We start from the raw sequence: 27,452 nt of genomic DNA on the forward strand, positions 1-27,452 counted from the left end.
TGATTTCCAAAAATAGTCATCACTATGATTTCAGATTATTCATTGGTAAAGTGATTTTGCCTCTCCTTTTGCCTGGCATGGGCCCTGTTTACAACTGCTGTTCTGACATAATCATTAGTAGTACCTTTTTTTGCTCTCAAAAGTGCCCAGTTTATATGACAAATTACATACCTTTTCACTGTCAGCCAAATACTAATAATTCATAATTATTGCTAGTTAGAGTGGCTTACCCACATAGACTATGTCAATTCAGTAATGTGGAAGGTCACAGCACATCTCTAGAAAAGGGCAACTTTCTAAGTTAAAAATCTGAGGGAAAAAAAGGGTGGATCTGTTCTCCCTGTTCCAATTAGTGAGTCCACTAATGAGGCCAGTATTTCCCAAGATATGTTCAATAATTCTAAGAAGTATAAATAAGAGTTACATGCAAAATATAAAATAGAGCAGAGATTCTTTACTGTGCCAGTAACTATTCTGCAAAGTTCACTTGCACTTCCTCATCATTACTATTATGATTCCTATTTTACAGATGACGAAGTTGAGGCTCAGAGAGGTTGAAGAACTCATCCAAGGTCACACAGATACACTTCTTGGTGATCTCCTGCCCCCAACCATTGTACCCATTGCTTCTCAAATGAAAGAACAAATAATTTGATAAAAGCTTCAAATGGTGATATGGGCACAGTGTCTCCATCATTCATTGGGACACAGGACACTTTTTGTGAGGAGGACTAATGTTCTCCAGAGAAAACTTTGGCCAGTGTTGCTTTGGGAACTTGATTAGGGCCAGCTATCCCTTTCTCTGTGGGTCAGCCCTGCATGCATGTAAACACTGACCCACACACTGGGTCTGAGGCAGGGTTTTCCTTTGGGGGGCGGGGCTCCAGTTTTCTCAGCTCTGAAAGGGAGATAAGACCATCCTTGAATCCATGAGGCTTCATGGTCTTAGCATCCAGTACTTACATCTGTGCTTTTAACCCCTTTTGGTGCCTTTTCATTCCCCATACCGAATGTTCTGGGTTTTCTTTCTTTTTTTTTAAATTTTGTTTATTTATTTGAGAGAGACAGAGAGTGAGAGAGAGCACAAGTGGCGGGGGGAGGGGCAGAGGGAGAGGGAGAAGCAGACTCCCTACGAACAGGGAGACCAACACCAGGCACCGTCCCAGGACCCCGGGATCATGACCTGAGCCATAGACAGACACTTAATCGACTGAGCCGTGCAGGCGTCCTGAACGTTCTGGGTTTTCACCTCACCTTCTCATTTACAAGCCTAGGAGTCTCCATAAAGGTACCTATAGATTTTTGGCCAATGTCCTTACTGCATTTTAATAGTTGAAATCTTTCCATTTGAAACACAGGAGATGAAAATGGGAAAAGAAGGACTTCTGGTAAGGAAAAGAGAACAAATGCATGGCCATTTTTGATCCTCTTTTAGATTTTTGGGGTGGGTAGGTAGGGGGATGGGTGTTAAAAATAGGGGAAGAGGGAGCAGAGTTGTACCTGCATTTTCCAACTAAGCATACTTGTGTTTTCTGGGTACATCTCTGATTCTTGGAAAGGGGAGGCTACAGAGAGAAGAAACAAGGGCAGGATCAGATACCTTTCTACCCAGTCTCCTCATTGCAACAGGGGGGAATGGCTGCCTTGTGTGTTTGGGTTCCTATGCAATACGGCTGAGTTTACAATGGCTTTTGCACTCAGTTATAAGCATCTTCTGCTTTTCTTTTTTCTCTGCTCCCACCTCCTCTACCCGCTCCTCAAAACCTTTCTGCCTCCTCCTGAGTGACTGAAACTGACAGGTTTCAGAAGCCAGTGTGTTGCTGTGACCCAGACAAGCCAGTTCCTGCATCTGAAATAGCCTGGCTTAGCTATTGTTCCATGGCCTATATACGTGATACAAACCATTTCTTTCTAAAAAAATAAAATAAAATAAATAAATACAACCACTTAACCCTTCCCAACCCAAGATTTGCTTCCTATCATACAGCCACTTAACCCTTCCCAACCCAAGATCTGCTTCCTGTTTTTTTTTTAACTATGTTTCAACTTGGGTGAGAAATGTTTTTGCTTTTACAAATGTTCATGAGGATTACGTAAATCAGCCCCTATTAAAAGGTTTTTAAAGGAATCCTAATAAAAATCAATATGCACAGACATTCCGTTTCCCACCTCCTCCTGGACTTGTACAGTCCCATCCATCAGCAAAGCATGGTGGGGGTGTTCAAGTTGTCCCAGAGACTTAGTCTGGAAATAGATCCCACACGGTCACCCTAGAGGGCGCACTGTTTACATTTTCGGCAAGTAACGAGACCGCGCTTGCTCCCAGGCTCCATAAAAGGGGAGGAGGCGGATCAGTTTCCTTCTCTCATTGAGAAAGAGGATTGGAAGGCCGGGCGTATAAAGCCGCGCAGAGAGCGTGAAACAAAGCAGTCGGATCGGAATTGGACTTGGGAAGCGTCGTGTGGAGTCAGGCATAAAACTTGGAGGGGAGTAACGAGCCTGGCTCCTCTAGCCCCTCGGCTGCGCTGCGCTCCAGGAGTTCCCACCAGCTTTGCGTTGTATTTTTATATCTGCTTTTTATAGAGAAATATATATTTTTTCCTCTTAAGAGAAAATTCCTGTTCCAAGAGAAAATAAGGCAAGATCAATGAAGGAGAGAAGAGCCAGCCAGAAATTATCTAGTAAATCTATCATGGATCCTAATCAGAACGTGAAATGCAAGATAGTAGTAGTGGGAGACAGTCAGTGTGGGAAAACTGCGCTGCTGCATGTCTTCGCCAAAGACTGCTTCCCCGAGGTGAGTGTGGCCGGCGGGGGCTCGGACGAGGGAGGGGGTCGGCCTGCGGGAATCCCCCCGTCTCGGGTTGGGCTTCTCCTCGCTTTCCCCCCTTCACCCGATTTTCTTTTTCTTCCCCCCTGGTGAGACTGCCGGGAAAGGGAAAGTGAGCTGGAAGCGTTCAGGGGACGCGTCTGCACATTCTGCTGTTAGCCTCTGAAACTTGTTCGGTCCTGTGTGCGGAACCCCGGGTTGGGAGGTTTTGGATCCTCAGGTCTTGGAGAGCAGGGTGGTGCGGGTGTTGAGTCTGGCGTTTCGGAAAGGGTCCGCGTGTCCGGTGTGTGCGACTTTTTTTTTTTTTTTTTTAATTGGGGAGTGAGGAAGCGATTTTCAGAGGGTGTTGTGCGGGTGTCGTGCATTTTAGATAACCTCTTTGCCCTCTTTCCTTCCTCTGTCCATTTTGTTTGTCCAGAATTACGTCCCTACAGTGTTTGAGAATTACACGGCCAGTTTTGAAATCGACACACAAAGAATAGAGTTGAGCCTGTGGGACACTTCGGGTAAGAGAGTCGTCGGACCGCGTGGCGCTTGGGGCGGGTTTCCAGCAGCACCAGGGTGCGTGGCGGGTCTCGGGACCCCGCGCGTGGCACGCTCCCAAGCACCCAGCCGCGCACCACCAGCGCACTCTGCGCCCCTGGGTTAACTTTGCCTCTTCCGAGGGTGGGTGAACATTTTGTCCCTGATGGGTGGGGGTGGGGGACGATGATGGGTAGAGGGGAATGGGAGTGGGGGGAGAAGGGCGCTGTGTGCCCGCCGGGTGACCCCGCAGAGGAACCGCTTGTAGCCAGGTGGCCGGGGAGCGGCTGGCCCGGGGGGAGGGAGGGTCGTTCCCGAGTCGTCTGTGGGGCCGAGGTGGCCCGATGTGGAGTGGCGGGGGGATGCATGCGCCGCCTCAGAACTACTTTGCTCGCGGCGGGCGCCCCTCCAGGAGCTAACCTGATGATTGCCGGAGAGTCGGGGAGCGCAGCGGGAGTGGTGGGAGGTGGGAGACAATCCCCGAAGCGATGCAGTTACGTGTGTACTCAGCGCTTGGGGGAGAGCAATGTGAGCGCAAGCGGCCGCGGCGCCCGTGACGCCTACAGCCAGGAATGCGCTGGTGGCGCGGGCAGCACCCGGCAGAGCGGTCGCCGGCCCTCGTCTCCTGCCGCCGGCCGCCCGCGCAGCCTCGGTGCGGATCTGCAGATCCGACACCCCTCGGCAGCCCCCAGTGATCACGCCGCACCCCCCCACCCCGGCCCTCGCCGTTCCCGCCTGACCCCCCCCCCCCCATTGCATCACCCTCCGACAGCCTACAAGGCCGCGGTCAGCGCTCTTCGCCTTTGACCTTCCTGTCCAGTTGAATTATTGGCGTCGTGGTGAATTATTTTCCAGGGTCTGGGGTTCAAGGCCGGGTTATCGCCTTCTCTGCGCCCACCCACCTACCTGGCGTGCGGTGGTAGAGGGGACCGGTACCCGGCGGGGGAGGCTCCCAACACGCGGCTATTAGGGATCTGGGCTGGGTCCGGCGCGGTTGAGGGCGGGAGGCTCCCTGGAATCTCGGGCTGGTACCCGTCCCCCCCACCCCCAACACACGCACACCCCCTGCGGTGCTGGGAGGGTCGGAGCGGGGAGGGGAAGAATCCCGTTTCCCAGAAGGGTGTCGCCTCTGGAGGAGGAGGAGCCACCGGGAAGGCCGGGTGAAGGCCCCTGCCTTTCGGTCTGGGAGCGGGGCAGGGAGTTGGGCTGCTGCGGGTGAACCGAGCCAAATCCCGGGTGAAACTAGCGAGGAGGAGCGCGCAAGTGCCAACACGCAGGCGTTGCTGTCAGGCAGGGAGGCCCCCGAGGTGGACCTGCGCCCAGCTGGGAGTGGCCTCGTGGAGGTGCTTCTGGACTGTGCGAGCTTCCCGCAGCCCTTGGTTTTAACCTCCGGAGCCCCCGGGGGACACAGGGGATTAGGGAGCACAAGGAAGGGACCAGACTGACAGGGTCGCCAGAGGCAGTCCCTGCACAAAGGCAAACGAGAAGTCTCGCACGAGCGCCTCTCCACGGCCGGTGCCAGATGCTCATAGTGTTGCAGTGGGAGGCGCTGGTTTTGTTTCCCTCTGGAGAGGCAGGCTCTTCCTCAAGCTTGGCCAGGGGCAGCAGAACCAGAACCTCGCGGTGTTTTGTACCGGGGTGTGCACGCACAGTCTCACGACTACAGGGAAAGTGTGGATAGACAGAATGGAAGTGTTTTCTTATTTCAGTAGTTCCTGTTACCGGAATTGTTACACAGCCTAGTACTTAATGGGCCCTAATTCCCAGACACATCATGATATTTATTATGCCTGGAGTGCAGGACAGCTGGTATGGTACCAATAATTAGGGTCAGTACTTAACCCTCCCCCAGCCTGTTTGGACCTAATGCATGATAAGAATTATGTAGGCATGGGGTCTGTAATTCTGATCCAGTGTTGATAAAAACCCGTGTTTAGATCTTAACTGCTGGTTACCAGGGATTTCTGTGTGCAAATCCCTACCTCCCTGAGTCTCATCTCATCATCTGAAAAAAAGATACAGAGCTAGACAAGGTGCAGGATCTCTCCCAGCTCTATGCTTCTTGGCCTTAGTACACCAGACAGGCAAGTCCTTTTGTTTCCCAGGACCTCTGTGCGCTTCAGCTCTGAGTCCCAGTGGATCTGTCCTCCCATGCTGGGGTTTTCACCACTACCCTGCAAGCCAGGTTCTGAACAGTGCCACCCCTTCCTGGTGGATTTAGGAAGGAGACTCACTTGGGTAGGGAGGGGGCATGGCTGGGCTTACAGGAATGCTGGGTTATGCCTCCCCTGTGTTCTGCTTCATGAGTCACAGGACCACCAATGGAGATTTTAGATTCAGCGACCAAAGGGCTAAGTTGACTTTTTTTAGGAGAGAAAAGGCACGTTGTTTTTTCAAAGGCTAGAAAAACAAAATGTGGCCAGTTTGCAGTTGGAGGCTATGCTTCACATGTGCAGATAAAAGCACTTCAGATATTCTCAAATATTTAATCCATGCCTGAGAGTTTGTAGTCCCTGCACATGTAACATCACGCCTTGCACACAGTAGTCACCGAGTAGAATCTGTTAAATGAACCAATGAATAATCATATGCATAGTTTCCAAGGAGATAAGATTCCCTGACATTTATTACCACTGAATTACCTGTGCACAAAGAATGGCAACTTTCATCAGATAATCACCTGAAATGAAGTCTGCAGTGATCACTGGTATTTTTATTTAATGAAACAAAACCTATGCATGTTTAACTAAAATATAAAGGTTTGAAAAAACCGTGAAAACATCATACTGCAGAAATTATCCGGTAATGAAATCTTAGTTGGATTTTAGATTTATACAAATGGGAAAAAAAAAAAAAAAGGCATAAGGGAATTTAGAATCCTATTATGCTGTTTGTGAGGTGAAATGTTAGTTAATTAAGCACGGTCACCAAGCACTTGTTAAATTCTAAGAATAGATTGTTTCCACCAAAAATGGTTTATCATCCATGAGTGAAAAACATCTAGTAAGAGCCATTGCGTCAACTATGATGCAGATATGGTAATCATATCAAGTACCGAACATTTTTCTACTTCATCTCAAGGTTTTCATAACAGATTTCTGAACAGCATTATTTTTTGACAAATATTTGACATTTTCTTTGCCCACTAAGACATTTGTTTAGTTCAGGTTGTGAAAATAATTGCATATGCCTGATGACTCTTGATACGTTTATTTTTTCCAACTGCTGTCAGTTTAACTCTGGAGAGAACATTCCAGCCAGTCTCTAAAGTCCTAAATGTCAGGTTTTAACCCCCTTTTAGAACTCTGTGAAAGTTAACAATTAATAAGAAAAATGAGGTATGCCTCACTTCTCTTAGGTAGGAAGAGAGATGGCATAAACATTGTCCTTTGCATGGTATGCGCATCCTGTCTAGCCTCTGGGCAGAGGGGCAGACATTTAGGAGACAGAAGTAGTTGTCTTGTGTGGCTTCTGTGCTTGGACAGCTTCTCATCGGGGGTCTCCTTCTCCCTCCAGCAGTCATGCAATGATGCATAGGCAAAATTGCTACTTTGGGTATAGGAAAGCACATCAGGTGGAATTAGGATATGTGGGGCCTCTTTGTACCAAGAGAAGAGAATTCATCCCCCACTTTTTGAGGCATAGTACTTAACAGTTCTTTCCACTCTGTGTCTCTCTCTCTCCCCCTCCTTTCTTTTCACATCTACTATGAACAGGCCCTCTGCTAGGCCTTCGAGATGCAGTGTTAATTTATAGTCTTGCCCCTGAGAGTCATATAGCCCTGATGGGGCAGGGAGTGGGGAGAAAGAAGCGCTCCCTGCCTAATGTCGCTGCTAGGTGACCTGTGTTGAGCTCATTTTGTCCCATTCTTTCCCTAGTCCGGAGTCCCTAGTGCTGATGCCTTCTTTAGGTCCTCCTCAGGTAGGAAGCACTTCCTCCTTCCCACCCTCAAGGCACACACCGGTTAAAGCAACCACAAATGGCAATTTGCCACCAAATTTCTTAGAGCTTCTTGAAGTTATTCCAGCCACCCCCCCAAAGTAAACAAAACCTTCTTTTAAATAATGCCACCGTAAATCCTCTAAAAGCGGGGATATTTAAAGGTAGTCTTTGGATGCAGATCCATCATATTCTGGGCTTTAATGAGGAATACTGCCTTTTCATTGATGAGGTGAGCATTTTATTTCTAGTTGCAGAAATGCTCCTAATGACTTTCAGATTCACTCAGTGAGTTCCTGCAAAGCAATGGGTAATGGTTTCAAAGTTTGAAGTGATAAGTGAGCCCAAAGTAGTTCTAATATCTTGTGTTTCAGAATGTGCCACATTTGCCAAGCACAGAAGCAATTTACAGCATGAAGCCAAATGCCTACTAATAATAGGAACTTAGTCACTTAGGATCGGATCGCCGTATCTTCTCCCAAGTGATTTGATTGCGGTGTAATTTCAGCACACGTGATTTAGGGAGTAATAATGATTCATGCCAGCCTTTAACCAGTGCAAGTTAATGCACATTTTATTTAAGGCATATTATTAGATCTAAAATACTCAATTCAGCTGCTAAAATTCCCCCACAATATGCTCTCGCCTCATGAACAGTCCTTTGAATCTTGTCATGATATAAGCTGCTTTTAGTCCATGGGAGCTGAAGTTAGCACTTCCTGCGCTGGTTTTAGCATAATTAACAGAGAAGGTAGTATTCTTCAAATCTTACACTTAAAGGAAAAGGGAAAAAAGAAAAATCTCAATTACCCTTGGCCCGTCTTTGAGGACAAACTCCTATACAAACAGAAGTCAATGCATATTATATTTGTACCTTCCCGTCTCATTTGAAGAATGGTCTTCCTGACAAGCGCTGAAGTGAAATATTAACAGGGATAGAAGTGTTTCAGCAGTGTTGGGGATTAGTGTGTAATTAATCCAGAAAACCAGCTTCAAAAGAGTTCACTGTCCCTTTTTTTGTAATTTAACATGTAAATTAACATATCAAGGCAAGACCTATGGAAATGATTAGAAAACCAGTGTTTTTTTAAGGTACTCTGTGTGCAGGAATTCTGCTAGATGCTGTGGGAGCAGGGGAGGCGGGGGAGGGGGCAAAGCAGTTCCTGCCCTCAAGGTACTCATTGCTCCCACCCCCACCCCCCGCCCCCGCCCTTGGTACCTTAGTCCTTGTTTATAGGAGGGTGAGTCCAGGGATTCTAAAGCCCGATTCACCCCACAGAAAGAAGATCCAAAGAAGAGTTGAAGGCCACAGTGCCAGCCCACCCCCTGACTGGTGACTCATCCTCAATGAAACCACAATTCCTTCCTTATCTCTAGAAGTTGACTCAGTTTTTAAGAAGTCTTTAACATCCCTCGCTCTTGAAAACGTGCCTACATTTAATGGCTCTCAGTGAAAACAAGGTTCTGAAAGTTGAAGAATTCTCACTTAAATTAATCTCATTAGAGAAAGGAAGAGGGCAAGAATTTACAAAGAAGCCAGAGAAGCAGGAAGACTTGTGATGTGAATATCGAGGGCAAAATTGCAGAAAACCAGTTAGTTTTTAAGGTGGTAATGATCCCTAGAAGCTTAGACTTTCAAAACCAGGCTCAACTCAGTGTTCACCCTGAAACTCTGTAAGAGATAAGATTAAGGCAAAACAGGCCTCTGAATTTGCATGGTGATTTTCAATAAGCAACATATAAAACTATACTTGGAGATTTGTCCACCATGCATTAAAAAAAAAAAAAAAGGTATAAATTCCCTTTCTAAGTCCGTATCTATCTCTAGACCTTTTTAAAAATCTCATTTACTCATGTTTTCCCCCCCAATCTGGTTTCTTGCTAAGTTGCGCATTTCAGTGAGGTGTCCAGATTGGTTATTCAGACACCACCTGAAACAACCAGATGTTTCCTCATTAATCCAGTTCCTGCACGTAGATATGACACCAAGGACCAGTGGTTTCTCCAATTAGCTCATGGTGCCTGTTGGGCTGTGCCAAACGAATTAGTTGTGCCTTAGCCATTTTCTGAGGCCCTTTAAACATCTCGGTTTCTATATATTGGCAGCTTTACTCAGAGACCCCCTTGACAGAATAGAAATTTCATTGGCATGGAATGTAAGCTGCCTCAGAAGTTTTATCAGGTGTTGTGCACGTTGGTTTTGAAAAATGAGCCTGATGACACAACACAGCATGTGGCAAGGTGAATTCACTCTCCTCCAAGGAATCAGATGCTTTAGTATATAAAAGACAAAATCTTCAATCTATTATGGAATGATAATGTAATTTTGAAAATACCCATCTGTGCTTATCCCTAAAGTTCTGTGACCTACCATGGTTCTACTTGAAGTAAAATATTTTGAGTCTTATACTTTTTTAAGTATCTAAATAAGATTAGGAGTTTAAATCTAAAGCTTTATTTAAAGCTCAAACATAGCAAGCATTTCTGCCTCTTTGACTTTCTCTCCAACTATGGACCTGCATTGCCCCCAGAAATTGAAAATATTGATTGTATTTTTATAGCAACACAGAAGTGCCCTCAAATTTTCATAAAATCTGTGTATAATTCCTATTAATCTGAACTTCTAAAGAAATGAAGGAAATTGCCTCCCTGGGAATGTTTGTTGCATTTTTATGGGCATGGCACTTATAGTGCAGACTATTTGGGAAAAATAATTCAACAGAGTCTTGTACTAAGCCAGACACAAAAGTTCTGCCCAGGCTTGATTCACATTCTTGAGATTATTGCTGATTTGAAGGTTTCACTCTCAGTAGAGATGGCATGAGGAAATGGAATCTGCTAATAACTGGCAGCTCATACAGGCTCACATGTTAGCTGCTGTTCGGTGCAGATGTTCTCTTGCTGGCCACTAAAAATACCAAAGGTTAATATATTTTCTCTGCCAAAATTATGCAGTAGTCCCAATTTTATTGTTGTTGGTAGCAATTTCTTACGCGGGATGGAGAAGTTTTTCAATTTCACGTTCAAGAAAAGGAAGTTATGTTTATGAAATACTCAACTAGAAGGGTTTGCAGCTCTCAAGCTCCTGTAAAGCCTCAGTGTTTGAACTGGTTTTGCAAAAGGTTCATAAAGCCTCCCTTTTGGGCATGAATCTTCTTACATATACATTTAATTATGGACATATATGGTGTGTTCTATCTTTGTGGAAGGATGACTGAAGCAAGCAGCTATGTGTCTGCAGAATTAGTTTCTGGGTGAGGCACTTTGTGACTATTCTTGGGCTGGAAATAATTGATGTCACCCGGAATTAATGATCTTGAAGACAAAGATGGTTAGACCTGAAATTTCAAAAGCCTTTTAGAACTTTGCTGATGTTTGCCAAGCTTGAGGAACTCTGAGAACCCCAAATGCGTACTGATTCTGGTCTACTCAGAGCAAAACTTTCTGAATGTATTGGGCAGGGGATGGACACATTTTAGCTGTGTCTTTGCAATATAGAGTTTCCCAGACTTTTCCCTTTGATGGTCTGACAGGTGAATTAGAAAGGACTTTGGAATAGTGCTGTGTGCCTAGAGTTTCGTGGAGTGGAACAGAAATGCAGCATCTGGGAATTCCCATGGGCATGGAGCCTGTCCCACATGCTGAGAAAGAGTTGTACTTGACTTGAGCAAAGCTCAGCACCTGGACTACCTGAATTAGAGGCCCTAGCACATTCCTGGTGCTAGACCACTGGCCATATGTACTTTCTTACTTACAGAATGTGGGGCGCCCTTCCTTGTGTCGGGTTCAGTCCTACACTTACCCTGGAAGCTTTTCACGTGCATCTCTTAAATCTACAGAAGTTAAGTGTTTTGCCGTTTGGCTTCATGGAATGTTTGCAGACTTTTCTGGAGGGATGTAGAAGTTAGAGGCAGACATTGTCTGTTTGGTCGGCTTACTTCCGGGCTCCTCTTTGGTGTCTCTTCTGCCTTCCCACATTGCTTGTCACTTCCCAGGGGCATTCCTGGAATTCCTCTTCATTTTCCCTTGGCTGGTGAGTTGGCCCACGCATGCCAGTGATTACACCCTGCACTCTCCAGCTTTGCTTTTCTTACTTCCTTTGTGCAGTAACGCAGGCTTTATGGGAAGAATAGGGAAGAAATCAAAGTGCTTAAGCACAGAGTGGACACTGTCAAATTACGCAGGTTTTTTTTTTTTTTAACTGAAGGCCCTGCTTAGCTGATGAATTGTTACCTAGTTTTTCCTGGTAGAACCGTTCTCTATAATTCTATATTGTCTCTTTCTTCTTTACTACAAAACAATAGAGACGGATTTTTCAATCCAAAAAAAGCTTTCCTCTTAACCCTATCAAAAAATAAAATGAACAAATGGCCTTTTTATTTTTAATGACAAATTACTCTTGTAGTTAGTGGTTAGACAAATTACCCTTATAACTAATAAATGCGGGGATCAGTTTTATTACCCCGTTGGGACACTTGTTGATCTAAAAGCACCGTTCATTAGCAAAAGTAGGAAGACAGGATCAAAGTGTCATGCCTAATTAGATCTTGTTAAAGCTCTTTAAAATTACCTCTCTACCTCACCAAGCAAGGTGGTTTCCTTCTCAGGAACCTTTACCTACAAATGTATTTTCATTCAAAATATTAAACCAAATAAAAACAAAAGCAGAAACAAACCTCCATAAGAATTTGGTTTCAGTTGCCAACTGTTTTCATTTTCAAGTCAGCGCAGTGTCTCCATTTTGCAGATATATGGGTATACCTACTAAGCACGGAAGGCAGCTCATTTGTAAGTAGTAAGCTGGAGTTTCCAGCCTTGACTGAGGCCTAAAGACAAAGCCAGGTCCTCTTTGTGGCCATAAACTGGGTGGGGGAAGGAAGCCCAGTCCACAAAGGGAGGGGTATTCTCTGCAGCCACGTGGTGACCTGAGTGCTGAAACCATTCCTGGATTTTACTGGTAGTCCCAGTGTTAATTATTCTATCTTAGCACCGTGGTAATTCCCCAGATGTCTTTCCTAAATTTTGTATTGGGCAAAGATGGTCTCCACTGTTATGTAGAGTACTCTTAGATCCAAGACCAGTGGTGAGTGCTCTCATCCGGTCTTAGTCCTCCTGTCCTGAAGGCACCTGGAGTTGCCTTTTCTCTGAAGTTCAGGTCTGATTGAGGCTGGAAAGTAGCCACCGTGAGTTAGTTGTGTTTTGTACTGTCAGTGATTTCCAAGAAAGATCTCTGAGGCCTTGTTGGGCTCCTGACCACTGGAATTGTTGGAGAGCTGTACTTTATGGACTTGGGGTCATGTCCTATCTTGCCAACTTGGAAGAGCAGAGGAAGTCCTCGTGTATGTGTCTGGTATTTGGATTTCCTCTCTACAATCTGGAATTTTCTGACTCTGTGTTTGGCAAGAGACTTCCTAAATGTTTACAGAAGAAACTGTGTTAAAGTTAGACTTTGGACCCAGAAACGAGAGAGGTTGCAATGGAACTTCACAGAACAAATACAGAAATAACCATAATACCCAGAAACAGTGATACGCCATCTCATTTCTGAGACCTCTCAAAAATGCTTATTGAATGCTTAATGAATTATTCTCTTGACCTCAGATTTCTTCAAGTGGCTGAAAAAGCAGTCACAACTTGTCATTTTCAGAGACGACTTCATTCCAGTATGCCTTAATATTTAAAACGATTTGATTTTTTTTTTAACTCTAAACCCTTTAAGCTTTTGGAAAATGTCTTTCAGTTGTCAGTCGCTGTTACACCAGAGTCCTGATTCCAGATGTGTGTAGGGCGCTACTATAGCTCGTGAAAAATTCTGGCTTGGATTTCTTTCTGGTTCCTAGAACATTCCTGTCTTCCTTGCTTGTAGACACAGCCAGCTTGAAGTTGGCACATCCATCCCGAAAGCAGCTAGTGAAAAGGCCACCGTGTTCGTGGGGTCACGTCGTGAATGCTGGGGACCGGAGATATACTGTGAATAGGGACGATGCACCCTGACTATAGTAACTTCAGAGGTCTCAGAGCAGCCTCCTGAAAAATGTTGTTTTGATAGAATTGTAAAGGATTATTTTAAGAGCTTCTTCAGTCTTTCTCTCCTCCTGACTTTGACTATGGAGGTTTTGATTTCTCTGGGGACAACATGTCATGTTTTTCTGCTGGAAATGGAAGGTGATGTCAAAATGAAATTGGGTTTCAAAACAGTTGGTAGCTTAGATTTTCTTTCCCTCTTCTGGACTCAAATATGTATGCATGTGAAACGAGTTTCGTGTGATGGCCTGTGGAACGTCAGTATACGGAATACGGAAAATGACTTTCTTAAAGAACAAATAACATTGGCAAGCTGGGTTTAATTTTATAGTCACAGCATTTTATAACAATTGGCTTCATGTAATTGCCCATCCTTTGGGATTCTTAAAGGAATAGAAGAAATTCTCTAAACGATGAGATGGTTCTGGGGTTGTATTAATTGGCTGGTAACTTGAACCTCTTGGGTACCCTGGATTTAACTCAGGCTGAGATCCTTCCCTCTCCCGAGATGGAACTGTGTAAAAAAGGGACATCATCCAATATGGCACTTATTACATTCTTTGGTTGTAACAGGAAGAGAGTCCATATAGGGTTTGGGGGTGAGTTTAAGTAAGCAAGCTCAAAGGTCAATGGCTTATCTAAACTTGTAACTTTGTGCCATAGGGTGGCTCTGTGCTCGCTGGGGTTCTCTTTGCAGAGCTGGCCCTTTCCTCCCTCACCCACTCATCCCATCCTATTATCAGAGAGATCCGGAGTTCTGGGCTCTTTCCCAAGAAGTAGCTCCATTTATGGTGCCTGTTACCACTCCGTTTATAATAGCAACATCACAACCATAACCATAGTTAATACTTATCAGTCCCTTACTAAGTGCCAGTCACTGCGCGGGTTCATTTAATCCCGGGTTCATTGAATCAATTAATGAAATAAAATCTTCATTTTAGAATAAAGAATCAGAGACACAGAGTCCTAAATCTGCCTTGGCCCCCGACTTCAGGGGTTTGGAGATGGATTTGCACCCCAGGCCACCTGACCTCTGATGCTTCCACTCTGCCCATCACCCAGGTGCCGTTAGGGACTCTGGACTGTGCAGATTTCAACTTAAGGTCCTGGCTTCTCCCCTTGAATTTGAGACAGATACCAGTGAGGCTTCGTTGTCTTCTGGTAGAAATTGAATATATTACCACTGGGCTTTTGCTGGTTTGCATTCTTTTCTAAGAATTAGAAGAGGTGGGAATGGGGCCATGTGATATTCAAGGGCTCTAATTCAGAGGGGTGGAGTTCATGTATGACAGATACATGGAATTTTTATCTGAAAATGTGTGTATCTTTGTTTCTTCTCAGGTTCTCCTTACTATGACAACGTCCGGCCCCTCTCTTACCCGGATTCAGATGCTGTGCTGATTTGCTTTGACATCAGTAGGCCAGAGACTCTGGACAGCGTCCTAAAAAAGGCAAGTGCTGGAGACAAGGGCCCAGTTCAGTCCCGGCCCATGTGTAAAACAGACACGGGGGGTTGGCTGGGGAGCCCCAACACTCTACTTAATACTGTGCTATGTATTTTGTAATTAAAACATTGAAAAAAAAAAAACCACTCGAGTACCATAACAGCATTTCCACACATACATGTCACAAGTTTTGATGATGAACCTGCTGCAGAGTTTCTTTCATTTTAAGAAACAAGATACCCTCTAAAGGGCCTCTGTGTTTATCCTTTGGGCAGAAATGGTGCAGCTAAAAATAATTATATTTGATTACTCTGAAGAATGTGTTTTCTTTTTTCCCTCCTTCATTTCCCCTATAGTTTGCGCCTTAGTTTACAGGTTTACATTTGACCTCAATTTAGATAGTGAGATGAATGCAGTAATTGCCATTTTAATAAGGAAGCTGTGCTTCGGCAGTCATGTTATTTATTAGAAATAGAACTGTTACAGGAGGAGAGGAGTGAATTGTGATCAGAGAGATAGCACAGAGTAATAAAAACTGTAGTTGTAAACATGTGGTAGATAACACACCTAGTTTCTGAGGGTTCATGAGGTTCAGTAGGTGGAGAAGGGCCCTGAGCAAGCTCAGGCTGGAACCAGGGGGAGATCAGGAGGAAGGGAGCCTGTTGCAGGCTGGGTCACGGGTCCTGGGGAGGCCAGTGGGAGGGAGGAGTGTTCCTGGGCCTCCGCCAACCTAGGACTAAACCTCCCGGTAGTCACAGAAGGCATGTGCGTCCATGGATCAGCATGTATTAGCCACTAGCTGTTTTCTCAGTCCTGGCCTGAGTGCTGTGAGGTTTCAGAATCAGACCCTTCTACAGAGCACCCCACTCTTCTCCATGCACTAAGGCAGAGGATGTGGTTGAGAGCAAGGTAGCGTTTTCATTCTCTTGCATGTTTTTATTAGTTTACATTTCCCTGTTATACTTGACTGCTTGTCTTATGTGTCACTATGAAATTAGGACTTGAAGGCGATTTATTCCCCCCTCACCCCTGTCTCCTTACCAAACATGACAAACACAGTTAGCTCCATGAAATACGAATTTCTTAAAAGATCAAAGGCTCTTTTTAACTCCGTTCAATTTTCAGTAAGGGGTTATCTAACACAAATAATGCTAATGTTTGTCAGACTCAGGCAGGAATACACCTTTCCTGTCTTCAAGGCTTGTGAACAATTGCTAGACATGCGGAGGGAGGCCAAGGTCATTACACAGCTGAAGAACAACGTAATGACATGTCTCCTGCTTGTCTGTAGATAAAAGAGATTGCTTATTTACTGGTTTTTACTTGATGTAGTATCAGGTTATGCATAATTTATGATGGAAAGCCTTGCTCTTGTTTTATTTTGCTTTCGTCTTCTGAGACCTAATGAATAGTGACTTTGGCCTTAGAGATATTAATGAATGTGTTTTACATCTGTGTGAAGTTTAAGGCTCATGATAACCCGTGCTGTGGTTTGTCTTGATTAATTGACTCTTTAAGTCCTTGAATATCAAAGAGTTTAGAGTGACATAAAGCAGGATAGATCTTTTTCTTTTCTTTTTTTTTTTTAAATTTTTTTTTTAAGATTTTATTATTTATTTGAGAGAGAGAGAGGGATAGAGCACAAGCAGGGGGAGCAGCAGAGAGAGAGGGAGAAGCAGGCTCCCTGCCGAGCAGGGAGCCCGATGCGGGGCTCGATCCGAGGACCCTGGGATCATGACCTGAGCTGAAGGCAGACGCTTAACCGACTGAGCCACCCAGGCACCCCTTTTTTTCTTTTTTTTTTTTCCCGTTCATCTTCCAGTTGCTACTCCAGTGCCATCGAGCAAATGGGAGAGGCTTCTAAATAACTATGGAGGAAAGGAAGGAAGGGTGGTAGTTGGTGGATAAATTAGGCTCTCGTGGAAAGTGTATTACTTCCTTCAGTCTGCCCAAAGTACACCTCTAGGTCTGGAGATGTCCCCTCTAGTGGTCTTTTAAATGACTCCTTCAGGATGTCCCTCTTATTAGTATTATATACCTGGCTTCATCACCCTCGCTCCTCTGTGAATTCCACAGCTATGTCTTAATCATCTTTGTAACGACCACAGTACCTAGTAGAGCACTTACTGCATATTTGTGAGTGTGGGCTGCAAGAGCCAGCCTGGGTCCCAATCTCGGCCCCCCACCCCCGCTTCCCCAGGAGCCAGACTCTCCTGAGACCACCATGAACCCCTGACTCCCATCCTGGTGGCCATTTCAAGCTTGAGGAAATGAAACCACAAAAAGTCAGCCTTTTGCTCTTTAAGAGGACAGTTGAAATTCCCTGCTAGGCATTTCTGGAGGTTCTAATAATTCTCGTTGGGTCATGTGATAGCTAGCCAAGTTGGACTAAATTGAAACGTGAAACAATTTATGTAATTTAAAACTAACTTAAGGGCGTATCAGCTATAGGACCAGATGCCTTCCTGAGAGCCCAAAAGATGGGCCTCTGTAAATGTCAGGGTCTGTGTTGATTCAGTCACTTGAGTGGAGGTTCCTTAAGGGCAGGGCATTCTGTTTATTAACATTGTCTCCCGTCCCTGAAATCTCCCTGAAATCTCATTAGCAATTTCAGCCCGTGGTGGCTGTTGAGTCTTTCTTTCTTGTTTTGCTTTGTTTTGTTTTGATTATGTTACGTGAGTCACCGTGCATTACCCCATTAGTTTTTGATGTCGTGTTCAGTCTTTCTTGATAGGATTCGCGGGTGCAGACCTGCGCTGTGTTAGCTGTGCCGTAGTCCCAGCCTTCTGTGCTGGGAAGTTCTAGCTCAACATATCCGAGGAGATAGTCCCTCGTTAGAATATATAATTATTCCTAAGGCACTTCGATCTTTCAGAGATACCCCAATAATTAAGAAATTATTGAAGCTACCTTCTGACAACACCCAACAAGTCTCTCGCAGTAGGGACGGATAATGAGTCACAGAGAAGGAGAATAGATAATAATATATATAAGTGTTCCCTAATGGGTCCACTTTAAAAAGTGGTAAAACTTTGGGGCGCCTGGGTGGCTCATTCGGTTAAGCGTCTGCCTTCAGCTCAGGTCATGATCCCAGGGTCCTGGGATAGAGCCCCATGTCGGGTTCCCTGCTCTGTGGGGAGTCTGCTTCTCCTTCTCCCTCTCCCTTTACCTCTCTCCCCACTCTGCCCCTCACCTCCCCATTGGTACACACGTGCTCACTCTCTCTCTCTCTCAAATAAATAAGTAAAATTTTTTTAAAAAAGTAGTAAAACTTGGGATGCCTGGGTGGCTCAGTCAGTTAAGCATCTGCCTTTGGCTCAGGTCATGATCTCAGCGTCCTGGGATCGAGCCCTGTGTTGGGCTCCCTGCTCAGCAGGGAGTCTGCTTCTCCCTCTGCCTGTCATTCCCCTGCTTGTGTGCTCACATGCTCTCTCTCTCTCTCTGACAAATAAATAAATAAGTAAATCTTTTTTTAAAAAGTGGTGAAACTTAGTATCCGAAAGATACTGAAAGATAAATGCAAATTTGCTTCTTCATCTGAAGTGACACTTCCTTTTAAATGTTCTTTTTGAGTCCCATTCCCAGTGTTTGCCAGTGGAAGAATTGTTTACCAATATATAGATGCCTGCACTTTGTTAATTTTTCATCTTTCTTCTCTCTCCCCGCCCCCACAGTGGAAAGGTGAAATCCAGGAGTTTTGCCCCAACACCAAAATGCTCTTGGTTGGCTGCAAATCTGACCTTCGGACAGATGTTAGTACATTAGTAGAGCTCTCAAATCACAGACAGACACCAGTGTCCTATGATCAGGTATGTATGTTGTCAGGGTGCAAATGTGGTTTTCAGAAAGAGTGACAGAGATAGAATATCACTCATAATAAAATAAAAGTAGCCGCTTTTCTAAAGGCTCAAGCAGTGGTCAGCTCCAGGTTGGAGACTCTTGAGTACGATGCAGAATGAGCACCACGTGTTGAGATGGTGACATCTGGAGGAAGGGGCTGGCAATTTTGTGCCCGTGCCTAAGCCCCTCGTGACAGCCAATAGCTCATATTGTGAAGACGGCAAAGTGATCTGGGGCAGGCAGGGGTTTGGCTGAGATTTTGATGGTGTTTGATGCCTGACTCTTTCAAAAAGCTTTCCAATATTTTTTTAGCAGTTTACTTTATAAGGGTTATATAAGGATATATGTGTACGCATAAATAAGACAAGTTTGGGAAACATCTTTTAAAATGTGAAATGCTCTGTCATTCAGTAGGGTAATCACATGATATTGTGGATCATATTCTACACTTTGTATATCTCTGCAACTCTCACTGGGTTTAAAGTTAAATAGATCTAAGAGAGAATGTGGTCAAATTGGTAATACTCTTTGAGAGAGTTAATCTTATTTTACACTCAGCAGTACAATAAAATACTTAAGAAGAACATTGCCAGTAAAGTAGAACACTCCATAAAACTGTCTTTTAGAGAATCATCATTTCTGTAGGTGTTTCCCCCAAGTATCTAGAAGGGAGGAGGATCGGTTTCAGACGTTCCTTCTCCTAAAACTTAACACCAGATTCTAAAGAGAGTTCAAGTTGAATTAGCTAGAATTTTCCTTTGTATTCATCATTTTAAATGCTGCAGTCATCTTTGTCTTACATGTCTAATTAATAAAAACCTAGTTACTTGAATAAGTCATTTTGATGCACATGTGCTTATTCCTGTCTGCACTGGTTGTTTAGAAAGTCCGTATTTTGTGTTTCCCAAAGCTATAGATGCCACAACAGTGTTATTCCTTTCCTCATTTATTTTGGCCATACATTTCAAAATTGATTCTAAATTCCATCCCATACCCCTGTTTTTTATGCAGTCTATTGACTGGTCTTGAGCACCATTTACACTCAAGAAAAATCAGACTTTCACACCTCTGGGAAGTCAAGCTCTATCTATTGAGTGATGATAATCAAACTTCTTAGGACTGAGTCTTGACTGCAGATATTTATGGAATAATTTATTATTAAAATGTATTATGAAATAATTAAATTTTCAAAACCGGGCAGTTTTTTGTTTTTTTTTTTTTTTGCAGCAACCCTTGGAAAATACGGTTCACATATTAGAAATATTTTGCGCCGCATTATTATTTTGTGGTATTGGGAAGACACTTTATCACTTTCCCCCAAGACTTATTGCTGATTATGATGCATTCTTTTGCTTCTCAGGGGGCAAACATGGCCAAACAGATTGGGGCAGCCACTTACATCGAATGCTCAGCTTTACAGTCAGAAAACAGCGTCAGAGACATTTTTCACGTTGCCACTTTGGCATGTGTAAACAAGACAAATAAAAACGTTAAGCGGAACAAATCACAGAGGGCCACAAAGCGGATCTCACACATGCCCAGCAGACCGGAACTCTCTGCGGTTGCTACGGACTTACGAAAGGACAAAGCGAAGAGTTGCACTGTGATGTGAACCCCCCGTTCTCTTTAAGGAGGACAAGGAAGTCTCGTGTAAAGAACACAGACCACAAAACAAAAAGGTGAAATCTGAATGAAGTGCACAGCCGAAGTCACGTATTTTGGAGGCTTAGGAGGTGTTTGAAAAGATGCTCATCTTTTTGGAATCCTGTCCTTAGGTTCGGCATGTAGAACAGGTGGTGACGTGAACACATTGAAGCGTTTGGAAGTGTGACTTGAAAAATATGCCAAAAAAAGAGAGATTTACATGGGCTAGATAAGGAGGAATACGAGGACCTCCCCGAAGAAGAATCACGCTCTGAATGGTGCTTGCGTTTTTGTTCTCTTTGTTACAATCTATTCATGGATCTCTACTTTGATTTTTAAATGTTTTAATCTCCTTTACAAAAAAAGTATATATTAATATACCGTCCTCACTGGGGAACTGGCACTGTGACCTTAGCGTTTAGTTTTCTAGAGGATGTGATCTAATTTCCTTCTAGCTCATCATTAAAATGGAAATTGTATCAGGACCCATGGGATATCGAGAGGAAAAGTTGGTGAGGCTTTTTGAAATTGAAGATAACTGAGCAAGATGGTTCTGGAGAAAGGCTTTTGGAGTCTTGCAAGATATGCAGACCAGCATTACAAAGATCAAATAGATGAACTAGAAAAAAGATGTCCGTTTTTATTCAGTCTGATGGTTCTGTTCATCATTGTGATTGTCATGAAAAAGTGGTAAATTGCTCAATGTAATATTTTTGTGCGCTGTTTAGAAAAGAGGGTGTGTGATTTCTTTTGCCATCATTGATGAAAATGCAAAGTCAAATAAGAGGTGTCTTGGTTTGACGTCCTAAAGTGATCCAAGGGGGGAAAATAATGTAGGTACTATTTTCTCCTGAAGAGATAATGAAGGAATAGTTGCAGAAAGCACAGTTTGTGAGTAAAGCTGTCTGGAATTCAGGTACCAGAACTACAAAGCAAAAGGCCTATTATTTTGGGATGAAGCTCCGGAAGTTGACAGCATCTGATGATCTCTTGGTTTATTTCATTTTCTTTAAAAGAACAGCTATAAGAGAAGGACCCTCTTACCTAAGCTTTAGAGAATCTTTAGAGGAAAAGTCTGTGATGTCAGTCCCGACGCTCTACTAGGGCATTTCCAGAGAGTGATTGCTAAACCTCACTTACCCAGATTCAGCCAAGGCCCGTGTTCAATACTTGATTGCTGTTGTTGCATAAAATAATCAGCGTTTAAAATAGTTTACAGATACTTTTTGACCAGTTCCTTTTAGAGCTTCTTTCAGAGAAGAAACCAGATCTGACCTGTTTATTGTTGGCGCTTGTTGAAAACGAGCTTTCTTTCCAATGATAAAGCTTCATTTTTGAAGTGTTGAAGCTGTGCTCCCATTAAATTGTGGCAGGAGAGGAGATTAAGGTAATTACAACACTCAGTTCTTTGTCTTACAAGCACTTTTGTTTTGTCTCTGCAAGAAAATACCATTCCAGTCATTTCCCACGAAATACAGACGTTTTACCAACATAATATGCTTTGATTGACGCAGCATTATGCTTTGGGCAGTGTTACAAAATAGCTGGCAAGTGCTTTCTGTATTTAAATATTGTAAAGAGAAAATAAGTTATAACTGTTATAAAGCAGAACTTTTGTTGCATTTTTTTAAGTGTTGAAGTCACTTTGTATGTTTGTTTGGTCAATGTTTCCGCAGTATTTATTAAAACATACTTTTTTTTTTCCTTCAAATAAAAAAGTAACCATGTCTTTGTCTAAATGTGATTTGTCCTTTATTATCTACTTCCTGATTTAGCTGTTTGGTTTTGTTTAATAGAGATCAATGGTGAGAGCATCCGGCCTCACGTTTTCTTGAAGTAGTTGGCTTTGAAATTTTTTGACTCTTGCCAGTAGTGAAAGTTTCTTGGGAAAAGATAAATCTGCATAGATAAGAGATTTTCATGATGATTTCAAATCACAAGAAGAAAATGGAGTATTATTAGACTAAGTGATTTGATCATAGACAAAAAGAGCTAGGATACTGCATAAGATTAAAAAATAAGGAAAGAATTTTAAAATTGTAAAAAATAAGGAAATTCCTTGAACTCTTTGGTCACGAGACAGTTTGATGCAGTCTCAGGCCTGGTTTGCTTTCCTGCCCTTGGTCCCTCTCCCCCTTTCCACCCCCAGCCTCCCAGCCATTCACCTTGGATTGCATGTTCTTGTTCACAGACGCCAACTGTGTAGCTGACCCAGGCCCTACAATTACAGTGAAGGAAAAAAAAAAGGCACAAGAAAAAATGGCCTTGTTTATGATAACAGCATCTCTAAATAACACAGGAAGACAATATAAGCTTCTCCAGTGACCTGAAAGATAAAAATATGGAATAACTTAGAACCCAGACTGGCCTGGGTCCCCATAAACCCAGTTGGTTCACGGTCTTTAGCTAAAACTCTTACACATAAGTTCCACGTAAATGTCCAAAGATACTCCAAGTAGGACTTCAAATCTCAGCTATTCTTTCTACATAGCTAAGTGACTTCCTACAAAAACTGCATCCTTGTGGCTTTTTTAAAAAATGCCTTTAGCAATCTTTGAGGTATTGTTACTTGCTTGGAAATAATTCTCAGAAGCACAAACCAAGGGGAAAACCAGAGGAGCTGGTATGAATGAACAAATCAAAGAGCACAGACATAATAGGATCGCCTTATAAAAAAATCTAGAAAGCACGAAGAATTACCAAAAATGTAGCTCATTCTTGTCAGGAAGCAGTAAAGAAAATAAAAGTACTTTCCTAATCCTTGGTGTTGAGTAACTTCTGGGCTTAATATCTAACTCAGGCTTGCAAGAAACTCGTTTCTCAGCAATGACGGGCACAGAAACACACACACACACACACTCTCAGAGCTGAGGTTCTGCTGACCTTGGCAGTATTTTATAGGTTGTACAGTAATGTTTCCCTCTAGTGAATTGTTCTTTTCCAGTGGCTTTAATTTGTTAAACCAAAAAGAAAAAAAGTTTGTCTTCAGCCCTGGGCATGTATGTCTTCCTTTTCTCCTGACTTTTTGCTTCTGCAAACATTTATTCTAAGCATTCTGGAACATTCCTTTCTATTGATTAATGATCATGATTAATGCCTCTTTAAATACTAAAAGGTGATTTGAGTAAGACTTTAATTGTGTCTCTCTCACTTCTATTAATCTTTCCCAGGAATAGTTGCTTGGAAGATTCTGGTCTTTTAGAAAATGTGCCTTAAGTGCAAATTTAGAATAACCCAGGGAATTATTTTTTATTAAAAGGAATAAAAAAACCCACCTCATTCCCTTAAGACTCCTGAAACTCTGAAAGCTTCATATCCTCTTTTTGACGGATTATTTTGACATTAGCATTCTCTTTTAAATTGCACCAATTTTTATTTATGTCATTCTTTCATTGACCACATATTTTTGAGTACTTACTATGTGCCTAGCATTTTTTGGGCTTGGAACATAATCACAACTAAAAAAAATCTTTGTCCCGAGAGTCTACAATCTAGTAGAGGGAGACAGGATGCACAATGTCTGGGTGTGATTTCCATCAATATTAACTGAGCCAGAAGTGCTGGGTTGGTGGTAAACATTCCGATACCTAGCCAGGTATGCCAACGCAAGAGCCACCAATATTCCACAGCATGTCTATGTATAATAACGATGGTGCAAAAGGGATTTGCAAGTGATCCTAACAGCTGGAGTCCATTTATGGTGATTAAGGAAGACCAATGTGAATGATGGCTGCCAGTCATCATTTTAGTTTTTGCACAATGACTTAGATTTCTAAGGATAGTTAGAAGGCCAGGAGGGGAAAATATCCTTCCCATCTGAACCTGAATGGCCCCCAATCTGTTTGTTATAAAATGTGCTGGCATTGTTAGAGATTTGTACTTTCTTTCTGTGAAGTCTTCATTTGTTGAACATACTGGAAAAGTGAAAATGAAATAAATGAAAAAAAAATTATGAAATGAAATGAACTCTCTGGAGATTACAAAATTAACTCAGGAGGTATTTATGATAGCACTTTGAGTGAAAATGTGGAACCCATTATTTATCTAATGTTGAAAATAGGTATTTATTCGGAGTCTAAAAAATCTTTTTGAAAGTATTCGCTAACAGTGAATTCTAAAACTCTTTGTCTCTGACCCCCTTGGGAACACAGGAAACAAACTCTAATGAACCCTAAGCCAAAAAAATTCAGGATTGGCAAAACCAATTCACTCTTTGGGATTGTTTGTTTTCTGTTCAGATTTTGTTTCTTTTGAGGGGAATCATTAGTGCCTTTCTTCATGAACACTGAAATAAAATTTTTAAAAGGCATTCCACAATGGAAATGAAAACCAGATCAGTATATGGTCAACCCTACCGTCAAAGTCCTAGTTACCACTGAAATTGCACACATTATGTGCCAGGCATGGTTCTAAGTGGTTTATATAATAACTCATTCCCCATCACAAATATACTCAGTAGGTTAAGTCCCATCAAGTTCCTTTTTTTTTTCAGCTAAGGAACCAGGTATTTTCTTCAGGATCACATGGAAGATGCAAGATTGAACTTAGGCAGGGCAGTCTGGCTCTGCAATCCCAGGCTTTTTACCATGACACTATCTCGCCATAACAAAAACTTCATGTGAATGGTGTGTGTTTCCCGGGTGCATGAAAGCTGAACGTCATGGCCATGCATCTGCTTGCTGAGCCAGAGTGTAAACTACATCCACCCCAATTTCCCCAGCTCTGCACCCTTACTAGTCCTTCCCATCATCCCAGCTACCTCCTGACTCTGCTCACACTCCTATTCCCTCTTTCACCTCTGCCTTTACTTCTATGCATGTTTGCCCTGCTTCTTGGGTGGTGAGAGAATTCTCAGGAGACAACGAAAGGACCTGTCTTAATCTGTTGAGGCTGCCATAACAAAATACCACAGACTGGGTGGCCTACATAACAGACATTTATTTGTTACAGTTCTGGAGAAAGGAAGTGCAAGATCAAGGTGCCAGCCCATTGTGTTCCTGGTGAAACCTGTCTTAGATTATAAATGGCCACCTGCTCGCTGTGTGCTCACATGGCCTTTCTTCAGAGTGGGTGGGACAGGGGGAGATATCTTCCTCTTCTTTTTTTTTTTTTTTTTTTAAGATTTTATTTATTTGCGAGAGAGAGAATGAGAGACAGAGAGCATGAGAGGGAGGAGGGTCAGAGGGAGAAGCAGACTCCCTGCTCAGCAGGGAGCCTGATGCGGGACTCGATCCAGGGACCCCAGGATCATGACCTGAGCCGAAGGCAGTTGCTTAACCAACTGAGCCACCCAGGCGCCCGATATCTTCCTCTTCTTAAAAAACCACGAATCCTATTGCATTAGGACCCCAACATTTATGATCTCCTTTAACTTTAATTACCTCCTAAAAGCCTTACCTCCAGATATAGTCACTTCGGGAATTAGGGCTTCAACATATGAATTTGGGGGGGACACAATTCAGTCCATAGCAGGACCCATGGATAATTGATACATAAGGCATTTCAAAATCCAAGAAAGCCAGTTAGAGGGGGAAGCTACTCTTATGCACTTTTGGTTTCCCAAGGGTGCACCCCCAGTAAATTGCTGTGTAAGGATATTGAAGGATAGCTAAAACTTACTTTCCTTCACAGGGAGCTGACATAGTTCTAGAGAACAGAGATGGACAGAGAAAACCCAACTCAATTCAAACAAGGCAGTGATTTCCATTTGACCGATCATCACCAGGGGGAATTAACTAACCATAACAGAGCTGAGAGAAATGCTACATGCACCTGTCATCAGGATCATGTGGTAAGGTTTCCTCTTTTTTAAGTGCCATTATACACTTCTGGAAAAGAAGTTTGTCATCCTCTTCTTGTTTATCTAGTTCCCAACCTTCTCAGGCTTGTCCTTCATCCACTCATTGTCCAACTGGGCCAAGTGGTCATTTCTAATCATTTGTTCATCTTTCTTCAAACATATCCTGTGGAAGGAAGGCCAAAGGCAATCGGCTTATTAGCCGACTTTTATGACTTTTATGATCTTTTTTAACATCATCAGACAGTCTGAAAAGATCTGGACTTTCTTGGTTACTTTGTGCCCAGATTTTCCCCAGTCTGTGAATGTGGACCTCTAGGTCTTCTCCTTCTAAGGTAGCAGAACCTCCAGGGTGTCTTGAAATGCCCTTGACTTTTAGCTCTGCAAGAAAGGGACTGTGTTTTATGTACCAATGTATACTCATCATTTGCAACAGTAGATAGCAGGTTAATTAACTAATTAATTCACAACTTGAACTACCAAATGAAAGGGTACTCTTTGGGTTGCTAAGGCCTGACTTGAATCATGTCTAACAATCTGGGTTAAGCAGAGTTCTCAGGATTGTCTCAGCCCCTAAGAAGCTTGCTGGGTCTGGAATTACAGGGGGAGCACAAGACTATGCTGGAAATCTTTGTGTACCTATGGCCATGTGGAATGTACTCACCCCAGTTTTACCCCAACACCACATTTGCCCCCTTCTCCACTGCACACATCTCTCCTGCCAGGAAAATATCGACCTATGAGAATGTCACAGAACATTCTCAATTCATTTAGTTGTAACACACAGCTAATGTATTATAATAATTTGCAATATATAATATTATATTATTACTTGAAAATCCTTCCAATTTTCCAGCCTTTGACATAAATAGTCTAGAAGTGGGGTATGTGATAAATTGCTGGGGAGGGGGGACTCCTTCATCCTTTATGTTCCCCAAAGGCACCTGATCACTTGTTAAAAACTTTGGGTTTCCTTCTGCTCCAAACACATAGTTCTTTCCCTCTTTTCTTACCACTTGTTCATGCTTAGCTATAAGAATTCCTTTTCTGCTTCTTCCTTCTCTGCACATAACATCCGTGAACATGACTCTTCCTACAAAACTGTGGCATAAAAAGTAAATAGAAGCAAGCAAACATAATGGAGGCTGAAGAACGGATCCCCATGCATGCCTGCTTCCTAATCCCCATTAACTGCGAATGTTACCCTACGTGGCCAAAGGGACTTTGCATATGTGACCAAGTTAAAGATCTTGAGATGGAGAGACCATTCTAGATTATCCAAGTGGCCCCAAGTAATCATGAATCCTTATCTGAGGGACACAGGAGAGTCAACAGTGGCAATGTGATGACAGAGGCTCTACAGAGGGACAGAGAGAAAGAGTAAGTAAAGCTTCTGGCTTTGAATAAGGAG

At 43.1% G+C, this 27,452-nt stretch overlaps 1 protein-coding gene across 1 annotated transcript; it reads left to right on the forward strand.

Moving 5' to 3' along the window:
• Positions 1 to 2,410: 2,410 nt before the first annotated feature.
• Positions 2,411 to 20,595, forward strand: RND3 (Rho family GTPase 3). The gene is made up of 5 exons (XM_035008065.1): positions 2,411 to 2,797; positions 3,249 to 3,336; positions 14,657 to 14,766; positions 18,435 to 18,569; positions 19,961 to 20,595. The coding sequence occupies exons 1-5, from the start codon at positions 2,648 to 2,650 to the stop codon at positions 20,210 to 20,212; spliced, it is 735 nt and encodes a 244-aa protein (XP_034863956.1). The 5' UTR covers positions 2,411 to 2,647; the 3' UTR covers positions 20,213 to 20,595.
• The last annotated feature ends 6,857 nt before the right edge of the window (positions 20,596 to 27,452 follow it).

Source organism: Mirounga leonina, unplaced genomic scaffold (genome assembly GCF_011800145.1).
Source record: "Mirounga leonina isolate KUSES-001 unplaced genomic scaffold, KU_Mleo_1.0 Mir_151, whole genome shotgun sequence".
In the NCBI taxonomy this organism is placed as follows: domain Eukaryota; kingdom Metazoa; phylum Chordata; class Mammalia; order Carnivora; family Phocidae; genus Mirounga; species Mirounga leonina.